Source organism: Opisthocomus hoazin, chromosome 8 (genome assembly GCF_030867145.1).
Source record: "Opisthocomus hoazin isolate bOpiHoa1 chromosome 8, bOpiHoa1.hap1, whole genome shotgun sequence".
Taxonomy (NCBI): Eukaryota; Metazoa; Chordata; class Aves; order Opisthocomiformes; family Opisthocomidae; genus Opisthocomus; species Opisthocomus hoazin.
This window is the reverse complement of record NC_134421.1, coordinates 34,968,894-34,991,891: the sequence shown is the minus strand read 5'-3', so window position 1 is coordinate 34,991,891 and position 22,998 is coordinate 34,968,894. Positions and strand designations below refer to the sequence as shown.

The following is a 22,998-nucleotide window of genomic DNA, read 5'->3' as shown; positions in this document are numbered from 1 at the left end:
GGAGTCCCAAACCCTCCTGAGTAATTTCCTAAAGAAATGTATTTTCTAGAAATTAAACTTTGCTTTCTCAATGAACACATTTTGCAGAGATGAGTTATTGGTACTGTCAATTCAAATTACCAGTGGATCCTCCTTGCAAAAGAGCAGTCACTTTTGAGGATTTATTGTAAAACAAAATAGTAGACAAGGATGCATTTTATTTGTCTGTTTCCCCCCCAAGGATCTATCATTAATGTGTTTGTAAGAACTAATATGCATGGCCCCCAAATTACATCTATGGAGTCATTATAAAAAGTGCTTACTTAATACTTAAACATAATTAGATTCCCTGTGCTGAATATATTATTTCAAAGCTGTCAGAAGAAAAATTACAGACCTTGTGTAACTCCACAGGAGTTGGTGACATGATTTCTTTCATTTCTTGCTTAATTTTTCTCAGAACCATGGACTTTCTCCCCACATCTGATGGCAATGTGTTGCTACGAGTGGCTTGACTGTAATGTGGCCTTACAGTACTTCTTTCCTGGAAGCTGGCTTGTCTTCCCAGCTGGCTACGAGGTTGTGGGTTTTCGTGATTCAAACTCATTGTACTTCCTGACATGATTGTGGCCTAGAGCATTAACGAACAGGTTAATTTTTAAGACAGAATGCGGGTTAAATAAGTGGTTAATTCTTAGCAGTAGGAAAAACGTCTCTATTCTTTGTTAAAACACAACCACTCAGGGCACAGCAAAAGGCAAGAGGATAGATGTTCAATCTGCTTGCCAGTCACCATAAAATAAAGGACCACAACAAAACACAACAACAATAACAGAACCCTATGGGCAAAAGTTTCCAGACGGCATTTCAAACTGAAATACTGAGCACTAGAACGGCTATGCTTGTAAGCTAGTCCCCTGGCAGACTGAAGAGTGTGTAGTATAATTTGAATGACATTTGAAAAATATTTTACATGTAAAAATGTAAATGACGTTTAAGTTGCGGCATCATTACGTTTGTTAGAATCGGAGCTACAGGAAGGCGTTTACAATTCAGACTGTGGGTGCAAGGTAAAAAAATGTGAGTCAGCAGAATACGTCGGCAGCTCTAGCGTCAGCACGGGCAGAGAGCGTGCCCGGATACCATCCCGGGCCGGGATGCGCAGTGCAGGTAAGCTCACTGCCTGGAAAGAGACTTTGTGTAACACACACATTGCAAGAGTAAACTGCCTGAGCTCGGCACTAGTACTTCAGGGATACAAGCCCCTGCGTCTCATTGCTGTTTTTCATCTCAGTAAAAGCCAGCATTTTATGTTAGATGCAAGAATACATGGAGGGCGAAATCTTGAAAGAAGACGACGGCAGTCATCTCCTCCACTGGGTGGAAGGCACTGACACGAAAAGCATCCGTGCACAGCAAGGAGCCTCCTCCCTTGTGAAAGAATTCCTGCTCTGGGGAACGGGAGGAAAACGCGCTTTGGTGCAGCCACCACACAGAGGGTGCCACTGCTGGGACAGGGTAGGCTGAATTTCCTATTTGTTCTCCCTGGTCCTGATGGGTAAGTAAAACGGGAAATTCGAAGGCCGTGACCTGAACTCTGACTTGGGACAGAATGCAGGCAGCCTGCTTGAAAATGAGAAGTAAAAATGAAGGGGGAAAAATAAGGGGAAAACAGGCGAATTGCTTCTGACTCTGGTGAGCATGTCTGTCACTCTTCTTTCTCCCAGCTCCAGCGCTACTTTCACTCTGAGATAAAACATTGCAGCCGTAACAGTCTCTCTTGTGCTCCCTAATGACAGATATTACTGCCTGATGGAGCAAAAGCAGCCAGAGGACTTGGCAAACAACAGTTTTCTTTGCTCTTTGGCTGAAGACCTTGAAATGAAAAACAAGGAGGAATCCTTGACTACGCAATGGCACTTTGTAAAATAGAGGCAGTGCCATCCTCAGCCTCCTGTCACACGGAACGAATCTTGCTTTCTTTCCAGAGTTGTGGGTTGTGCAACAAGGCGATGCTGTAAATGATACAGCACTGACAGTTCTGAATTTCGCTTTTGTGAATTGAAAATGAGGAAAATTCAATGTGTTGAAGTAACTGAATCCTAGTCAGCCTGAATGATCTATTTCCATTTCGGAATTATCTATTTCCATATCCTTTTATTGTGCTCTGAATATTGAAAATTGCAAGAGAAGCCTGCGGTACCGAACCATATCTAACTATAGAATAAAACCAGTATAGCATTTTCACCTACATTTCTCTGGTTTGCAATAACAAATACATGAGAATCACATTTTGCTACCCATACATGCAATACAAAAGCCATAAATCTGAGAAAGTAAATTAATCTGAACTGAAAAACTTTCACCCAGTTATGCCATTCACATTCCTCCTGGCTGCTAAAGGACTTTATAGAACATAAAAATGAAAATGAGATTCTGCCAGTTTTGCAGCTCCAGGAATTTAAAAGAACATAAAAGAAAATATTTTAGGACCTTTCATTCCACAGCTTTAAGTGGCAGTATAATCTTAATTGTTCTGATTAGACAACTTAGTGGAAAGGTGATTAGGAAAATAAAGACTCGAAGTTTCTCTGTGTTCCCTTCCCCCTCTAAGCCCTCACAATCTAACACAAAGCACGACTAGATGTGCAATTAACTTCAGGATGGAATGTGAAAATCTGTTATGTAGTGAAGAAATTGCCGTATAGCGCACATTTCTCACACCAGCAGCTTTTTTTCAGAATGGAAAGATTATAAGTAAACATTTTGGAAAGATGATTTTCTTTTATGTTCATCTTAATCAAATTAAGTTTCAATTTAAAAGACAATCTACAACATGCTAAGAAAAGCTGCATAAAGCGTCTGTCAGAGAACGGGATGCACTGCTGCAGGAAGGTTATGCCCACTTCAGAAGTTCTGCGCCATGTGCTTGCCTGTGCGGGCAGCATCAATGGTTGTGCACAGCAGAAGCTGCAAGTCAAAAGCTCTGGGGTGAACACGTTTATAGAATTTTGGTTGCATTGTACAAAAGAAAACAGCTCTGGTTAGGGGCAGGGGAGGCAGCTGCACAAGCAAAAATATAAAGGTAAAGGGTAGGTACCAAGAGAGTCACGTTTCTCAAACACAGACGCCTGTCAGCCTTGTCCTGTGGAGAGGGGTTAAAGCTTTTAAATGAATTGGTGTGATTAGTGCAACTTAAAAGAAAGAAAGGAGAAAATAAAATGAATGTAAACCAAACCAAAACCATTATATTTCTCTATAATTGGGAAGAAAGGTTAAGATTGTTCTACCTCTAGTTCCCTCAGAATTCCTGACTGGCCACAGGTCTCTAAATCCTCCAGAGCCTGAGACCAGAAGTTTTCCTCCTGGTCAGCCTCGGTGTTATCATGGGTACCTGCAAAGCTGGATTTACAATGAGAGGTTAAAAAAAGTGGACTTTTTCCCCCTCAAAAAATGTATTTTACACACGTGCCTTGCCACAGATTGCAACTTGAATGACAGAACGCTACGGTAGGTAGGCGGGAGAGTGGGGAAGAGTCGCTGATCAGGAGAGGCTGGATGGACATGCAGAGCGCACAACAGACAAGTCTTCTCATAACCTGGCAGTCACTAGCAGCTGGCAGGATCTGCGCAGTGAGTTACTCAGTAAGGAGATAAATGGATTCCAACAACAATTCAATACACATTTTTACTGGATTGAAACTGGGACCTCCCTAGGAAAATTAATGAATCAACCAGTAGCTGTGTGCAGAGCTGCTCCGTGCAAGGAATATTTGCAATAAAACCTTTCAACCTCACAGACTTCTCCCAGGGCATACGAAAAGAGCCCTCATTTTTGCAAACAGCGTTTCGCAAAAGGGGGATAGTGGTGCTTTTCGCCTGATTCCTTCAGCCTAAGCTGCATTTATCCTGATCAATTTAAGCCCACCTGACTGCCATCATATGAACTGCTCCAGTCATTTCATACGCAAACACAGAGAAACTTTCCGGGATGCAACTGTCTTGCATGGAGACTTAGGTCTCTGTGATTCAGAAATGCACCGAAGCCTTATCACTGGCACTCTTGAGCAAGACATTGGTGACAGCGATGCTCAGGGAAGTTGCCCAGCGAGAGGGGTCTGATAAAAACCACCAACCCTGGACTGCAGCAACACAGCCCAAAGCAACACCATCACAGCGCACGTGTGTTGGGAGGAAGCAGGAGGTTTTTGCTGTCTCAGCAAGGGCAATCAGCTCAATGGAGGTTCACATAAGCGTCAGAGCTGCTGCACGGGAGGGGGCTGATTATGTGAAAGGCACAAGGGAAGGATGAGGAAGGAAAGAATGAGAATTTGCCCTTTTGGTGGCTGTTACTTTGGGGTAGCTGCCCATGGACTGCAGCTAGTGGTGCTTAACAGCACATAAACAGAGCAAACACTATTATGGAAGCATTTGAGGCCTTGCTTGACAAACAAGGTATTACTGAAAATAGCATGAACGTCACACTGGTAAGAGAATAGCTTTTAAACAGGAGAACTGCCCAGCAAAACCGATGCTCGAATGCTTCACACGCATGATACTCCGCCTCAGAGATGCTTTCTCCCAGTTACGATCAGTCAAGCAGACAACGGTCAGCCATTTCAGTCTCTTTTTGCAATGATTCTCTATCTAGCGCCAGTCTCTTCTGAGATATTGCAATAGATACAGCAACGGTGAGAATACCTACTCAGATCACTGATGCAATTCCTCCCAGGCAAGGTAAGAAAGTATTTAAAACATGATTTTAGAGAGATCCTTCACTTCTGAAACTGCTCTTTCAATAAACCTAAGTAGTTATTTTAATAGCCAATGATGAACGTAGACTAATTTATCCATTACGATACCTTTCTTTATATTGCATACTACTGTTATAACATAAAATGGAACTTAAGTTAATGAACAAGATTATTTGAGGCAATTGTCTGCGATAGCAAAGACCGGATTTCCTAGAACAGGAAGTCTATTTCTTCTCCAACTTCTGTGAAATCTGAAATCATGATGCCTATATGTCTGGAACTCTTTTTAGCTGAAGCAATTCCTTTTTCTGCCCCCACCTCCTCTTTTGCCTTTTCTCTGAGTCTTGTCTCTTGGCGTGTGAAATGCTCAACTTTTGCAAGTCCATTACAGCCACATGAATAAATTGATTTGTAGCTGAGCTACTGCACCAGAAAAAAAGAGGTACCAAAATAATTTCTCATCTTAATGGCGTTTTTTTCTGAAACCTGAGAAATTGATTTTATGTCATGTGAAATATTGTTTGACCTATAACAAATATATTTGGTTTTCTGATGCTTATTCAAAGAGCCATCACAAATTCAGATGCACAAAAATGCTGAAGGAGAGGTAGTGGGACAGATTATGAAGACGCAGGTGCCTATACTTTGGTTCTTATTGCCATATGAGAGACAAAATCTTTTCTTTTTTTTTTTTAAATTCAGGAGGTGATAGGATGTTCTAGGATCGGGCACACTCATTCCTGTAAGCATTGTTTTAATGTGCAAAAAATTCTTCCTGGAGCATGAACTATACCAGATTTGTTCTACCTGTCAGTGATAGGTAGACACTAGGCTACAGAGCGGTTTAAGCTCTCTGGTTTTATTCGCTTGCCAAATGAAATGTGATTGTCACCCAACGGCATGTTAATGATGTGTTTTCTGCTTTTACCCTGCTTTTCTCCATTTTCTCATTTCAACTGTTTTTCCTTTCTTCCCCCTTCCCCCTCCTCCCCCTGCCTCAGCCCAGATGGATCTCACTCCTGTGCACCCTTTGTTCTCCTACCTGGATGTATTCCACTCTTCCAGCTGTCCCCCACCTTTCCTTTGCCCACCAGAGGCACCTTTCCACAGCCTGCCCTCTTTCTTCATACTCCTGATGCTCTCTCCCCCTGATCTTTCTACAGAAGTTTGCTTTAAATGGTTTTCTTGATTCTCTCCCAATGTTTCAGTCTCCTTCTGTTGCCACATATTCTTGGAAGCTGTGCTACACAAAATAAAGGTAAGAAAAGAATTACTTTTTAGTGTCAGAGAAGAAGATAAGTTGCTTAGCTAGCAGCAGAGAAGAGGTGGTTTTCTGGGGATCCCTGTAACAGGCTGGAAGAACAGATGTGCCCTTCTCAAATTCTCCAGCACTTGGTACAGGAAAACCATCAGGTGTGGCATAATCCATTTTACAGATACAGGGTTAAAATAATCATTATTTTAATTTGTGCCATATATCTCCGGTGTAAGTCACATTACCAAGTAGAACAAGACTCTTTAATGTGCATACTTTCTGTAGAACAGTGCTTTAAAATGGTAGTAGAATACACGCTTTTCATTTAGAAGATTCTGTATTTTAGAACTCAGCTTCCCAGTTCACTGCTCACCAACTTCTTCGGCCTATTACTTAGATAACTGCAAAACAGTAGGTGTTCTGGACTCTACAGCTGCATTGCATCCCAGAAACAAAATATGGGCTTTAACTGTGGATGCTGCTATTAAATTAAAGCTATTTACTTGCCAGCAATGGGAGGTATGAAGAAAACTATGGTAATTTCCTTTATTAAATACTGTCCACTACTAGCCTATGAAAACTTCTAGCATGCTTCTGGCCAGTAGGGACCAAAAGAGCTGGATACGGACTTGGAGTTCACACTTGCCCAGATCTTAGCTATCACCTTGCCAGACTTGCCACCAGACAAAATGCCACTGGGCAACCTGCTGTATGAGAGGGTTTTTCATCCAGATTCTGAAAAGCAACATTGGCATCTAAGCTTTGCCTTGATTTGTATTTCAAAGGCAACAGACTGGACCTTATGGGTTTACCTATTCAGTATGTTCATATGGGAACCAGAAAGATTTTCTTTAGTACTCTAATTTCTCACAGACTGGGATTTCAGGCTCATTTATGGAGCACTGGAACAGGCTGCCCAGGGAGGCTGTGGAGTCTCCTTCTCTGGAGATATTCAGGACCCGCCTGGACAAGGTCCTCTGCAGCCTGCTGTAGGTGACCCTGCTTCGGCAGGAGGGTTGGACTAGATGACCCACAGAGGTCCCTTCCAACCCCTACCATTCTGTGATTCTGTGCACAGAAATACAAGAAACTGTATTTCTAATGAAGAACATGCACATCTGCAAGTCCTGAGGATGGGTACAAAGAGCACAAAAATCTTTCCATGATGTCTGTCTTCCCTTGTCTGAGGAAGAATTGTCCTTTGGTAGGAATTACCTAAGTCTCTGCAGTGGTTCCACTGTTGGATCGTCCTTAGAACAGAGAATAAGAGACTTCTGAGTCTTTCACTATCTCCAAGCATTGCCATCTAAGCATTTTTCCCTCAGGAAGTTGTTTTGCCTGCACAGAAACTTGTTGAAAAGGAGATTCACTTCTCAGAAGAAAAGGAGTGAATGCATGGCAAACTACCACAGCTTTGGACAAGTCAGTTCTACCTGGATCACTTTGTTCTGCTGAATCACTGCAGATGTCTCAAGCATTTATGGAAGAAGACTGTAATTTCTGCTTCTTTGCCCAAACCAAAATGAAGAATTTTCATGGAAGACAAAAGAATAACATGCCAGTTGTCTTTAGCCACGCTATTTGTAGGTTTATTTTTGTGGAGTGGAAAACAAAGCAGGTTTTTTCTGAAGCTTACCTAGGGGAATGCCTTATTGTTTTTGTTTGTTTACTCGTAAGAGATAAATGCTGTGTTTTTTTGTCTGAAGCAACTCAAAATAAATATATGTCTTGGTTTTGGCATCATAATCTTCCATAAATGTCACTAATCTACCCTAATAAGTTTCGTGAAGTATAAATACCATATCTTAAAGCAAGAGCTGTTACAGCTGCATTAGAAACCCATAATTTAATTCCATACAGTAAGTGTTCATTTTTGAGGCACTGCTGCAGCTGCAAATCAGAACACAGAAACTATGGGAAACTTACACAGAAAGTACAAGAACTTACCTGCTTGCTGTAGGTCGGTCCCATTCGTCATCACTCAGCCCTGTATCATGAAATGGGTGGCTTCGTGGTTTGCTTGGAGGGGACAAACTAGTCTGTTTAGGGCTCCTCCATTCATAGGCATTGAAGTTGTATCCTGAAGCCTGATAGCTGTGTCCTAAAATGATGAATTATATATTTAAGGCACTGCATATGTTGTAATGACAGAAAAGCACATCTCTGAAGCTGGGTTCTTTAGAACTTGGATGTGGACTCATGATTCCTACCTTATTTGTGCTAGTCAGATTATTGATGCCCTACACTATGCCTGGAATTAGGTGTGCACTAAAGCTTCTCCTGCGAAAGTCCATTGAAAGTGAAATCTTAAAGATATTTAATGTTGTTCCCCTACTGTTTATGTCTCAGCTGCTTCCAATGTTTTGTTCTGGACACTTTCACAATTTATCAGTTTCCAATTTGACATCAGACATTGAATACTAATGAATAAATCACCTGTGTTATGGATGTTTTAAATATGCATTAATGTGGTCATGTGCAACATGCCCAAAATTAAACCTACGCTATTAAGAAAACTGCGCTTCAGACCTACTGAAAAAAGAGTTCACAGGGACACATTAAAAAACTGCATCAACTTGACTTTTCAGATGACTAGCAAGAAAGCTTTTTCTTCCTCCTGGTAACTTTCTCGAATTTGGAAACAATGCAGCCAAAAATTAGTGACATGTTGGTGTCAATTATGCACAATACTGCCGATCTGTAGAACGGCTACCTAGATGCAGAAGTAAGCGTGGGGCAGAGGCTCTCCAGTGACCATTCACTGGAGCAATGCCAGAACAGGCAGGAGGGCGGCTGTCTTGGCACCACTGAGGCAAGGACTCATTACTGCAAATGCTGGACTGTGCTGTTACAGCCCGGCACTGCCCTGCATCGGGGGAATCTCTGTACCCATGCCCCATTGTGGAAGGGGGACTTGTACTTAGCAGAGCTACTGCTTTTCGCTAGGGCTCCCAGAGCTGAGAAAAGCCCTGTCTCGCGATGGGCACACATGCCCGGGACTGGCGTACACCCTTGGAAAGCTCACCTTGCAGAAAGTGATTTTCTGTCAGCCATTTCCAAATATTTTAAGGCTGTGCAAGTGGCATCAGACAGCCTCTATATCTGGAGAGCTTATTTCTGGGTGCTTTTATCATACAAGCAATGCTGGTATTAGTTCAACTGTATTTCTTCAACTGAATTAAGTGTAATTTGAATTCCAAGTAGGAACCAGACAGTCTGGCTTCCAAGTGATGTATCAAGACAAACACGTGGATTGACTTGTCACAAGCTGATGCTGACCTAGTAAGCAAAATCCATTACAGGGGCTGCTATGTATGTAATTTCATCTTGATGTATTCCTTTTCTAGCTCTACAGTTGACGTTTTCTGATGTGCATATTGGATCAGGAAGTTCTATTTTGTTGATGACTAACAAATATCATTGCTGTCACCTGCCTAAAGAGGGCAATTTGCTTCCATAAATCAGTCTAGACCTGTCTCCCTCAAATCCCATGTAACTACAGAGCTGTGTGCATTTTCCATTGGCAGACATGAACATACTCCCAGATTCTAGGAAGGGTTTTGGCTGTGAAAATGTGACTGCTCTGTGGAGAAGGCTCTGGATTAGCAAGGCAAACACATTAGACAAAGGTGCAAACTGGGGTATTAATTCCAGGAGAGAAAAGACTGCTCACCAGCATTATATTAGTAACTAATAGGATAAAGCATTATCTGGGGCTCCAGAAATACTACCCAAATTCCTCAATTTGCTTAGCCTGTGCTTATGTCAAGAAAGGTTTGGAGAGAAGCCAAACTCAACTTGACAGGTCAAGACAGCATGAACTTTAATAGAAATGTGGGTCACATTAGTACCACAGGACGGGAAAAGGCGCAAACCTGACTACACTCAGGCTGTTTAGCAGAAGTGCCATGTACCCAGCCAAGTCTGGGCTGATTTCTTCAAGGGAGTTAGAAAAAAATCTGCTTTGAGATACTGTTTTAATTTTGGAACGGCATCCGAATCATCAGGATTTAGGAAAGCAGTCTGGGCCTCAATCCACAGTTGAACCAAGTTGCTCCAAATACCATCAGTTCACCCAGGAAACGAGAACTATAATTTGGTGCTTTTTCAGCAATACTTCTCCTTAGAACTTGAAGATATCAGATGAAAATCTAGTGTGATTTATTTTGATAAACTGACCAAACCAGTTAAAAATGGAAAAGAGGACAAATTCATCCCAAGTCTAACTCCTGTGAAATACAAACTATAAAGGGGAAGTGTAGCCCAATACATTGAGTACTAAATTGTTATATGTAACAGTAAATTTAAAGTAAAACGTAGAAAACAGGAGTTATAATTAAACATATTGAGACTGTCTTGTTTAAAGTAAGTTGATGCCAAATATATGCAGTAAGGCTAAGAAATACTTCAAAATTAAAGAACAGAAAAAATAAAATGGCCACCAGTAGTCACATCAGCTACTTGTTGTTCTCAAGTAGCTCAGAAGATTTCAAAGGAAACGTTCTGCTTTCCAGAAGAAAGTGCCAGTGTTATCATTGAGCAGGCACATTAGAGAACAGCAACAAAAGTAATCAGCACAGAACTTCAGTCTATATGGGACATCTGCTGGGCAGAGCTTGGTGTCAGTTCTCTGTGTGAGGGTACAAACCAGCTGTCCGTGACCTACTACCCATGGTCCTGGAAAGCAACAGAAAGAAACCAAGAAATAAAACCAAAAGAATGTGTGCAGCCAGAGCGAGTGAGCAAAAATTATTTGAGGTAAGGATCTACCTGTCCAAATACCTGCTAGGTAGTGGAAATACCCACTGTACTATGGAAACAAACGTTTTAAAGAGAGTTAAAGAAAACACTGAAGCTGTGTGGAAGTTATTTTTCTTGTTATCTAAAATATTACACGGTGTCTGCATCCCTCGCTGCCTAAATAAATGTATTGCAAATTAAAATGAGATTATTTGAAAATCCTATATAAAATAATAGTCAAACAGAAGTAGAGAATTTAGCATTACAGAAAATCATGTCTTTAAATAGAATGATCGTTTCTGAGAGCTGAAAGTTAGATGTTAATGCTTCAGGAATGAAGAAGCAGCAAAAGATTTACAAATCATAAGCAATGTCTAATGTTCCCCCTTCAGCAGTTTATAATAAATCTGCTGTCAGTTAAAAATTACTGCATATGGGCATTGGATTCATGAACATCTTCACTGTGTTCCGTGCCTTGTATTGATCTGTATTTGAAGGATAAACTCGTTTAGCTGTGGATGAGCTATGGACTGGGCTATTCAGATGTCAGTAAAGCTAACAAAAGCCTGTTAATGTATTGATAAATGCTTCATAACACATTACATTGTCATGAAAGAATGAATCTGAGGCCAGCCAAGTGTAAGAAATCACACTCCCTGGCAAGGTGTGTGGTCATAATGAGACACTGGCACATTACAAAGCACAAGGTTTAAAGCTGGTACAGATAAAGGCAAAGGAAGGTCAACCACGAAGGTGGTAATTTCTACTTTAAATGTCAATTGCATTCTTGGTAGTACCTTGATTTCCAAAGCTGGTATCAATACCAGAGCCATCCCACGACTCTACTGCGCTGTCAACACTTGGGACTGCAGTGGAATAGATGTCTGAGATTTTGCCAGATTTCTGTGCAGCAGAGGTTTCATCTTCAGCATCGCTCAGTTCACTTACGTGACCCACAGGGACAGAAAATTTCTTGGGACTGGTAGCTGAATAGAATTATGAAAAAAAAAAACCTGAGGTGGTAGTCATTGCTTTACTGCAGTTCTAAGAATATGCTTTTTACTACTGACACGGCGTTTTTCCAGGGATGGCCTAAATGGTTGTTAATCTGTAACAACACACACGTTAAAGTCCACTGATGCTACCCTTGGCCATACTCACCATCTGTCTGCTTCTTGATTTTCAAGGTGACAGTTTCTCCTGCCATCTGTAATAAATGAATGGCTTCACTCAAAGGTTTTCCTTTCAGGCTGCTACTATTTATTGCTAGGATTCTGTCTCCTATGTGAATCGCCCCAGTTCTACAATAAGAGAGAAAAGTAAAGCAGTGAGGAGCATAAAAAGCAACAAAGGCAATTTCTTTGCATATTTGGAGCATGAAAGTCTCATCTCCCTTTCCTTCGTTTTGCTTTTATAGCTGTGTTACAGAGTAGTTCTTTTGTTAGAAACACTTAAAGCAAGTCACCTTTGTTGTAGTGACAATAGCAGGGCTGAGGCATGGGGATGTGGATTTCCACGTTACTGTGGTAGTTAAGTTAATCACCTATGGATGATATTCATTGCAGCCCACCTGTTTAAGAGCAATCTCAGACAGCTCAGTAAGTTCTGAAATGAGTCAAGTTTCTAGAAGTCTCACAACGTAACAGATAATAGCAATGTGAGCAAGTAACCAGCTGTTTCACCAATGTGGCTTTCAGGATTGATCCTATCAAGAGAAGAAAATAAATTCTCTTTGTGTAAATACACTGTTTGTTCTGGCTATGCACAGTATCATGTTTTGCATGCTCTAAGTTCTCTCTGAAACCACCATCAAAGGTACCAGCTGCAATGACTCTACCTATCCTAGAAACACCAGGCAACAGAAAACCTTAGCACCTTCAACATTCTCTATACATCACTTACCATGAGAAGCATTTCTACTCGTCAGATAATGCTTGTTATGGTGTATGTAAGTGCACATATAGATGCAGTGTGTGGATACAATAAGCGGCATATTTTCAGATAAATGTAGACACATGAAGTGCTTTCTTTACCTATTCTACTCTACAAGGTTATTGCTTTTAAAAGGCTGCTAAAATGTTCCCATGACTCTGTGCAGTTTGATTGACCAGTCTTTCCTAGGTGATTTATAACTAGGACCACAATCCTCTGCTCTGTCTTGTACAGTATGTGCAAGAACATCCTGTTAAGATATTGCTCATGCTCTTGATCTTGGCAATGATCAAAAAACAACAGCAAAAAGATTATAAACTCAGATTTGGAGAATTCTAAAAAAATAAATCGCTAACACATGAAAATTATCATCTTCAGGTAAAATAAATCTTTATCTTGACAAAAAGAATGTTTAAAAATAATCTGCTTTCCAATTTACCTTTCAGCTAATCCTCCTTTTGTAAGGCTGGAAATGATTATGGGATCAAAGGGTTCTTCAGTACCAGAGATTGTAATTCCAAGAGGCCCGCCATAGCGCTTGAGCTCAACAGTATAAATAATTGCTCCAGAGCTCTCCTGTTCATCTGCAATAAATGCCAAGGGGATGCAATTGGTTTCTTATGAAAGAGGGAATGAAAAAAACCAGCACATTCAGTCTAGTGACTGGTAATCAAACAACATTTTAAATGGATTACATTTCAGATACACTTCTTAATGATGCTCTACTGGATTATTTTGAAAAAAAAAATTCTCTCTTGTGCAATTTTTTTTTTAATTTGCAAAACCAATTAAATTGAAGTCAATAGAAAAACTCCCCTCATTCTATTAAGACTAAATTTTATCCTGTTTAAAATCTTTGTATCTTCTTTCCTATTAAAATATAACTTTAGGCTATTTTGTTACAGAATTGTTGAGGTGGGAAGGGACCTCTGGACGTCATCTTGTCCAACCCCCCTGCCCAAGCAGGGCCACCAGGTTCAGGCTGCCCAGGACTGTGTCCAGATGGCTTTTGAGTATCTCCGAAGATGGAGACTCCACAACCTCTCTGGGCAACCTGTGCCACTGCTCGGTCACCCTTACAGTAACAAAGTGTTTCCTCATGTTCAGGAGGAACCTCCTGTGTTTCCGTTTGTGCCCATTGCCTCCTGTCCTATCACTGGGCACCACTGAAGAGAGCCTGGCTCTGTCTGCTTGATATCCTCCCTTCAGATGTTTCCATACATTGGTAAGTCCCTCCCTGAGCCTGCTCTTCTCCAGGCTGAACCGTCTCAGCTCTCTCAGGCTTTCCTCACAGGAGAGATGCTCCAGTCCCTTCATCATCTTTGTGGTCCTTTGATGGACCTGCTCCAGTATATCCCAGTCTCTCTTGCACTGGGGAGCCCAGGACTGGACCCAGGACTCCAGGTGTGTCTCACCAGTGCTGAGCAGAGGGGAAGGATCACCTCCCCGAACCTGCTGGCAGTGCTCTGCCTGATGCAGCCCAGGAGGCCTTTGGCCACCTTTGCCACAAGGGCACATTACTAGAGAAAAGACAAGTTACCGTTATTGCATAAATACTGGTACTGATCTGTTTCTTGAACTGAATGGAAGGTATTTAGAAGGTAATTCAAATAGAAGGTATTTAGAAGATAATTCAAAAGTTTTAAAACCAAACTTCCTTAAAAGAATCGTGGGAAAAGTCAACAGTAATTATAAGATGAGCAGCTGTCTTACTAAGCGAACCTGAAATATATCCCATGTTTTTGATAGACAAGTTTTAAGTTTTTTAACAGAATCAAAAATAGCTTCTGAATTCTGAATTATCAAGTAAGTTGAATGATAATTCCATCAGATTTGGTTTCATTATATTGCATGAAGTTATTTGCATTATTTTGAAATCTTAGTCTCACCAAACAATCATCAGAAAAATGAGAAGAATTCATAACTGAGTAAGCTTAAATACAATATATTTTCCTTAAATTGTAACAAACTGGTGTTGCAGCAACAAGAAAGGCTCCTGTATTTACACAGTGCATGCTCTTCACATATTATCAAAAAAATATCACAGCAGGAGAGCAATCAACTATAGTATCTTTGAGTCGAGAAGGGATATTCTGAAATTTAAAATGTGAGATTTCGCCTCAGATCAAAATAACAAATGCTCTCTTGTCCATCTTTTGACATTGATATTCAGCCAGGATGTCTGGCCCGGTGGGCAACTTTTCCTAGACCTGTGGGTAATGACATTTCGAACTGCTCAGTGAGTGTGGAGAATGTCTAAGATGCATGTTCCTTAAATGCTACTAGAACTAACCGGAGACAAGACAGAAAATTCAACTGTTCCCATTTCTGTTCCTGTAGATAGAAAAACTTTAAAAGGAAAAAAGATACCTGCATCACTAGCAATGGCAAAGAGTTGCTTTCTTCTTACGCTGAACATGGTACTTAAGCAGTGCTGGAGAAACAATAACTTTGGAGCTATTTTGTTTCTTCCCAATTTGCAGAAAATTTAGGCCATTAGCTTCCCCCTCCCTCCAACTCCCTCCTACTTCCCCCTTGCTAGCCACATAAAGAAAATGGTACACATACAGAATGAAAGGAGAGAAGAATTAGTGGTGTTTATTCAGCAAAGAACACTGTGTTTTTCATGCCAGTGTTGGCCTTGTATTCCTACTTGGGGCATCACCATCAATGTTTTGGCACAGTTCACATCAACTCCACTTCATCTGACACGCTCTTTCCAGAAGTGCCCAGCTCCCAGGACCCCACTGGAAGCCTCTGGTCAGCATACAGTGGGCTGGCACATAAGCTGCCACCGCACAGGAGAAGAGTGGCAGCTCTTGCTTGATTGCTAGAGCATTTACAGAATGATGACAAATCCTCTGGGATCTAATGCTGATAACATTTACACAAGTGTGGCATTGACACAGTACAAGACTTCAACTGAAGGATGAAAAGTAATCGACCAAGCTACTTGAAAACGTAATAGCCAGTACTGGCTAAGGGTCGACACAGTACTGATGTCTCTCCGCTGTCAACAGTAAGTGAATAAGAAGTTATTAATCATATAGCAGCCCTGCCACACGAGAGTTGGAAGTTTCCAGTGAATGACTGGAAAGGCGACTGGTCCATTACGTCTGTCTTCTGCTTAGCCCTGGTTAAGAAAATTAATGGCAGAATGCAACACATGTCAAATTGCTACACTGTTCTCTTCAGTGCTCTCTCCAGGCAGCAGAACTGTGAGCTAACCAAGAACATGGCATAGATGTGGCCTGAATTCACAATGAAGGCCAGTTTTGCCGTGAAAGCAAAGAACTCTGATATGCATAAAAAGGGTGGTAGACATTAGTTTAATCAGAGACAGAATCATCCTCAGACTGGGAAGCTGTCAGGAAACAAAAAAAAAAAAGAGAAAAACTGCTAAAAACATACTACCATCTAGAAGCTAGAAATACTTAAAAAAGTATATGAAGAGTCTGAAAGACAGCTAAGAAACGAGAACTTAGGGAGGAAGAATGCCTGCTCCCTGCCTTCCCCTCCTCGAAAAGCATGTCATGAGAAATTAAAAGAAGTTGAAATCCTAGCTTCATTCTGTGATTTAGAAATTGCTTTATTATCTGCAGTTAGAAATTCTGCTCTTGTGGAATCCATAATGGGGAAGGATCCAGGACTATTAATAGATATAGCCATTCAAAATGATGGCAGCTCCATTACTTCCACTGGGCTGATCAGACACGGCTCCTTCATCAGCCATCCAGCACAGTGTGTAAAGTATTACTTACCTTTACACATGTGAACAGTCATACTGAAGTCAAGTTTTTAGGTTTGTGGATAAAGCATGCACCACTCTGCTAGAGAGCTGAGGCCTACGGATCCATGCTTTGCTAACCATGATTCCAATCTTAAAAGCAGAGAAAATGTCAATATGCTGATAAGAGAAAGATGAACCTCATATGGCTGCATCTGAGGGGAAATTGCCTTTAGAGAAAAGCGAAGACCTCATTCTGCAGTGCAGCTCCTGCAGGCAATATAGCCACTGAGAAAATTCCAAACTTTAAATACCATTAAAATTCTTGTTCATGTGACATTTTCTGATTAGCATTAGCATAAATCAGTCATGTTTAGAAAAAAAAAATAATTTCACGAAAATTTAAATGCAAAATAATAATCCTACGTTCTAAAGATCCTGAAAATACACAACAATCTGCAATAGGCTTATTGTAAATACCGGAATTATCTTCATCTTTGCGGATCTTTAACTTTACAAGGTCCTCACAGTGCTGAAGGATCTGGACAGCATCTTCCATTGAGCAATTGTCAAGTCGAATGTTATCTATTGCAAGCAACTTATCACCCAGCTCGAGTGTCCCAGTTCTGTGAACAAGCAAACAAACATACATGAAAATCTGACAACATCAAAGCAAGGTATCTTAGAAGGTATGAACATTATGAACATTAATATTGAAGTGAGATGGACTTTTTAACACAATTATTTCTTAATACACTGGACTTTTAATTTCTAACTGTTTTTGTGCAAAAAAAAAAAAAGCACAGTCTCTTACAAGCTCTCTCTGTTTAACTTGAGTCTGGCTGGCTACACAATGGAAACAGATTTTTACTGGGTGCTTGAATGTCTTACCTGTGAGCAACACTTCCTTTCTTAATATCAGAAATAACCAGAGGGTCTCCTGGTTTTCTACTGGATGGAGCTGTAATAAAGAACACATACAAGTATCTGTTTTTATTTCTAGATATGCAGGTGAGCTAATTCTGTCCATAAAATCAACACTTCACACACTTTATTTACCTGTATTATATTCCTCCCCTTCCCCTAAATGGTACGTATGAATACAAAGAATCATCATCAGCATATTAGTAAGACTGCATATTCCTCAAAAATTAGAAGATGCCAGAATTAAGGTGACTGGTGCAAAGTGAATTTAACCTGCTATGTCTCAGTTCTGGGTTAGGCCAGGACTTAACCATGCGAAGATATCACAGCACAGCTCCAGTGATCTATCATAAAACGTTGTGTAGCTACAACACATAGGGAAGACCTTCTGTTAGCAGAACCTTTTGGCACAACTCCTAAAGCTGATCTTTTGCCAGAATATTTCTGTCAGTCATAAACCATGCTTTACTATATCCCTGACCAACAGAGCTGCTCTGGCACAATATCTAGAGTGGGCTAGACTACGTTCTTTATATCCACTCCTGTCTCATTCAGTGAGAGGTATGAAGATAATGCTTCTTGGGTGAGAAGGAGAAATCTACTTCCCAATAAATGAGATGCTGTGGATACTGGTCATGCATACCATTGGGCTGATACGCAGTCATCACATCTGCACAGATGTAGCTTACATCACACGGATGCTTGCTTCACTGTGACTCGCTGCTTGCTCTGAGTAAACATGTGCCTCTTTTGATGAGGCACTCTTGCTCCTCTATACTGCTGCTGGGCCTCAAGCATTGTGGACTTTTCCCGACTTTGTACTGGGGATACCTACTAGAAGCCCATCAATTCCAGCAAAAGTCAAATTAGTAAACCCCCCCACCAGTTCTCTCCCTGCACACCTAACTCCTCTCTTCTTGAAGGTATCTGACATAACTTTCAATTTTCTAGATGCCCATCATGGTTAAAAGGATGCTCTGATCTACAGTGCCAGTCATTGCAATTCTTTATTGACTTGTACAAAAGTATTTGACAAGTCCTCCTTGGCCAGCAAATTTTCTTAGCAATTATCCTTGACTTTTGGTTGCACAAAAGTAGGTAACTACCCCAGAGGAAGACGACGATGATCACCGACTGCTTCCAGAGGACTGTTTCTTGGAGCAGCTTCACTGAATGCACTGTTTTGGAGGATTGATCCATTTGCTGACAGAAAACTGCACCAAAGATTTGATACGGTAAGCAGTGGGCTCAGAACTTGAGGGTGATGAAAGATATCTTTTTAGACAATGGTGTGGCACCTGCTCTCTGCCATGGCGAAGTATACCACCTACAGCTGCTCTGGCCAGGAGGTAGAATCATAGAATGGTTTGGGTTGGAAGTGACCTTAAAGATCATCTCATTCCAACCTCCCTGCCATGGGCAGGGACACCTTCTACTAAGTCTGGTTGTTCAAAGCCCCATCCAACCTGGCTTTGAACACTTCCAGGGAGGGGGCAGCCACAGCTTCTCTGGGCAACCTGTTCCACTGCCTCACCACTCTCATAGTCAAGAATTTCTTCCTTATATCTAATCTAAATCTACCCTCTTCTACTTTAAAGCCATTCCCCCTTGTCCTGTCACTACATGCCCTTTTAAGAAATCCCTCTCTGGCTTTCTTGCAGGCCCCCTTCAGGTACTGGAACACCGTCTCCCCAGAGCCTTTTCTTCTCCACGCTGAACTACCCCAAAGTAGTCCACGTGGTGAACACAGACTGACTTTTGGGACTGTTGTTAACAAAGAGTGAGCTAATATTAAAATATTTCCACGTCATATGAGGCTCTTTGCCCATGTAGGGCTCTTCAACTGCCCCATGCCATTTCTGCTCTGTGTACTGGGGCCTCTGCGTTCATTCACAGAAGTTACTTTTTCATTAGGCTCTAATGCCTAACTGACAACCACCCAAAAAGCTACCCATATTGAAGGATCACCTACAAAATCCTGATGTCAGTTACTTTAGCAGCTGAGGATTCTTCTCTTTGACGGAAAATGACAGATCTTCACCAACAGCAACCACAAGGTGTATTAATAATTCCATTTGTAACATGATATTCTAACAGATCTTGTTAACCTTGGCTGCCCTGGCCGAGAAAGCATTTGAATGTCCAAAGGAACTGTTTCAGAACAGCTAAATAGCCACATCACATATGCAGTGTCTTCAAAGTCTAGAAGACAGACCTACAAGGACTTTCAAGAATTTTTAGATACTTGTGTAAAACAGCACGCTTTCACAAAATGCCTACGTTGCTATTTAGAGAACAGCAATTAACTTTTTTTGCAAGAAGTATAGCTTATTTCTCATACTTTCATGTCATGGGTCAACTATTTCTTATATGACAGTTCCTTGATTTACTTGGATTCTTTGGGTTTGTTTCACCAATTAGTATCTTGTTAAAATTATTAAATATCATTTGGGTGAACTTTTTTTTTTTAATTCCACATTTTTACCCTCTGGGTTACCTTATAAATCTCTGAGATTATAGGCCACCCACTGCACAATGTCTGAAGTTTGAGATTTGAGTATTGAGACAGTTTTTATGAAACCGCTTTAGAAAAATTACCGGTACAAAAGAAAACAGTTCATTATTGTTCCAAAAAGAAGATAGAAGGAACCAAACTAGGGAAAGAGCACAGCTCAAAGTGTGAAGCTGCAGAGTACATGCGGTTGCAAAGGGTATGATATTGCACACAAAGTTATTACAGTTTCAAACTGAGTAGGTGTGAACCAGAAGTATTTTGTCAGTTATCCTGGGCTATTAATTGTGTCTGGTGGATGAAAGCCTTTTTGTAGGCAACAAACACAGCTCAGCGTGAAATGAATCGCCCCATGCTGGCAAGCCCTCAATAAGCAGCTACACCACACTTCATTTTATTCTTGTTCAATGCTCATGGCACACTTACTACAAACTATTCAGGTTGTGTTGCAGAGATAAAAACATTAATTTCCTCCTGAACTTCTGTACTGCACATCACCACAGCCTAAGACTGCCTCCCAAACACAGCGAACAGATGCCATCCCCAGCAAGAAGACTGAGTACTGTTATCCTGATTTTACAGATGAGGAAGGGAAACATAGGAAAATGTAGGTCAAAGTATGACAATTTTCAGTGAGCAATTTGAGATATCCATGCTTTTATTTCTCACAATAGTTTGTAGCACATAACAGCTTCTATGTCCAAAGCACAACTACTGGCATTTTCAGCAACAGCTGCAGATGCTCAGCATTTCTGCAAGTGTGACCCCAGGATCTTGATGATTTCCACAGAAAATCAAGCAGCCAGCTGAGGAAAATCTCTCTCTCCTTTCCCCCACCTGCCCCGTGAAATGACTTGTCTCAGCACAATTCTATTGCAGAGAAAAGGAAAAAACCCTAATTTCTCTAGGGTAGCATTTAAGCTGTCTTGACCATGAGATCACCTCCTTTTTCTTTCTGCAGTCCTCCACCTCATTCATTATGCAGCCTCCATCCCCTTTGACACACACCACTGTTTCATCTCTCCCCAGAGAGCAGAGAAGCAAGAGTCCCAGTGAGAAAATAGCATTTGACCACTTAATTAAAAAAGATATCCTCATGAATTAACACAAGACTGAAATGACACTGTACAGCTTTAAGTCTCCATTTTTATATTTCATTTCAGAACTATTTTTGGTCTTAAGAAGCAATTAAAAACAAAGCACCTTACTACTCACTCATGCCCAGCCTTCTTGTTCGAGTCTCAGCTTCCCCTCCCCCTGATCACGCCTCTGCCCTCATCTGCTCTCTCCCTGTTAAGGCTCTCCACTCATTTTCTCTCCTTGTCCCATTCTGCTCGTCCACTGAAGATCTCATCTTTTCTCCTCCCTGGTCCAGCTGTTAGTCTACCTACTGTTGAGCTTTTGTAGAGACCTTACACAGTCTGTATGATGAACTACAAGTGGACTGAAGAGTGTATAAAGTTGTACAGATACTAAAATTAGTGTTGCCGCTCGAAGGCTGACCTTGAGCAAGTTGTTCTCTCTCTTTAAATTACTCTGTGATCCCAGGTCTCTGGCCCAGGCCTCTACCCTACTTCTACTAGTAAAGACACACTTCCCCTGCCTATTCCCCACCACTTGAAAGCAAGTTCAGTGAAGTGTTGCCAGTTTTGTAGATCAGCTGTTCCATTAGATTAAAAGAAACCCTAAAGCAACTCTCCTTTCTTATTTCACTGCTAACTCAAAGTAAAAATACAATGTGACTTAAACAAATTTTGGGGTGGACATCTCACCTACTACCCAGCTAAAACTCACTTACTAGTCTCAGCCTGGCTTAAAGTTTTGGAGTTTGATCAAACTCTGAACAAACTGAACAAGCAGAGGAAAATGCTCATAGGATGGAAAAATATTTTTTATACAAAGTCAGTCCACTTGTCCACAATGCTGGTTAACAGCTACTATAATTTTTTTAAATACTGTGATTATTATATAGATGAAAAAGCTTTTTAAAACTAGACTTGATGTAACTCTTTTGTTCCTTAAGTATTGGTTCATGTGGAGCAGCTGAGAAACCTGCTGATTCTTCAGGCCCCGTCTTGAAAATAATTACTTGTAACATTGCAAAATGAAGTTGAGTTTGCTAGGTGAAATCCCCAAATACACAGAAACATGCTTTATAAAGTAAATTCTCATAGTCAATGCTAAATATCGGTAGATATTTACAAAGCTTGTTTCTGATGAAATACGAAAGCAATAAAGCAGACTGTAGTATAGCTGCTAGTCAAAATGACTTAGAAAAAATGATGATAGTTTGGGTGAGATTCTGATATTCTTACCAGCTTTGCAGCTTCTTATTCCTTGAGTAGTCCCATTAGCTTCAGAGAGATTATTTATGAAGCAAGGTGCTGCAGTTCATTACCAGTAAGGATATCAGAATCTTACTTAAGGAAGAAAGAAAAGGAAAAAAAGAAAAGAGCTGTTAACTACAATTACCAGACTGTACTAGTAAGTCATTTTCTCGGACGTCATTCCATGTATTTAAAAAATATTAGTCCATGATAAAGTAGCCAGTGGCACAAAAATTTATCTTTAAAAAAAAGTTTAAAAAATCTGTATTCCATTACATGGTCTAAAATCAATATCGCTGGCAAATAAACTGAAACAGATTTGAACATGACTAGATCTGCTTGAAAGCCATCCTTATAAGGGAATGCTTCTGTTATAAAGCACACACACGGGCACTGCCGTGTCATGCTTTATTTGGATGACGTAATTTTAAGAACTGAGACATTCTAACTGCTCCAACCAGGTAACTGTGTGTGAAAATAATGGTACCTGAAGCATGCAATACATAGTCACTTCTATTTGAAAACTATGAAATAGGGTCTTTATTGAGTGTAAGTAGCTGTCAATGGGAAGATTAGACAGATATTGCAGAGATAAGGGAAGGATGATAGAAGCCCAGTATGTGTGGGAAGGCAGCAATGGGCAAGGCTTCCTGTATACTGCGAGATAACCGACATGCACTACCCAAAACTCAGTGCCCTGGATTAACATTAACAATGGTGCTCTTGAAACTTTCTTCTGTTTTATTTTCTAGGGTTTTCTGCCATCTAAGGCAATGCTGAATTTTTTTTTGTTTTGCTTTTTTTCTTGTATTAATAAATCTGAACTAAGAGAAGCTTAGTTTCTTCCC

The 22,998-nt window shown here is 40.7% G+C and overlaps 1 protein-coding gene across 9 annotated transcripts in view; it reads right to left on the bottom strand.

The window, feature by feature from the left end:
* Positions 1-22,998, bottom strand: part of GRIP1 (glutamate receptor interacting protein 1) — a 353,630-nt gene that overhangs the window by 9,318 nt on the left and 321,314 nt on the right. For 5 of the 9 annotated variants that reach the window (XM_075427891.1, XM_075427895.1, XM_009931586.2 and 2 more), the window contains 9 exons: positions 17,279-17,348; positions 16,868-17,013; positions 13,100-13,244; positions 11,890-12,029; positions 11,526-11,714; positions 7,936-8,089; positions 5,776-5,976; positions 3,270-3,381; positions 377-610 (listed from right to left, as the gene is read on the bottom strand). In XM_075427891.1, coding sequence (XP_075284006.1) covers positions 377-610; positions 3,270-3,381; positions 5,776-5,976; positions 7,936-8,089; positions 11,526-11,714; positions 11,890-12,029; positions 13,100-13,244; positions 16,868-17,013; positions 17,279-17,348 — 1,391 coding nt within the window. Of the gene's footprint in view, positions 1-376; positions 611-3,079; positions 3,125-3,269; positions 3,382-5,775; positions 5,977-7,935; positions 8,090-11,525; positions 11,715-11,889; positions 12,030-13,099; positions 13,245-16,867; positions 17,014-17,278; positions 17,349-22,998 lie in introns of those variants that run through there. The other 4 variants (XM_075427894.1, XM_075427898.1, XM_075427897.1 and 1 more) reach the window with 3 other exon arrangements.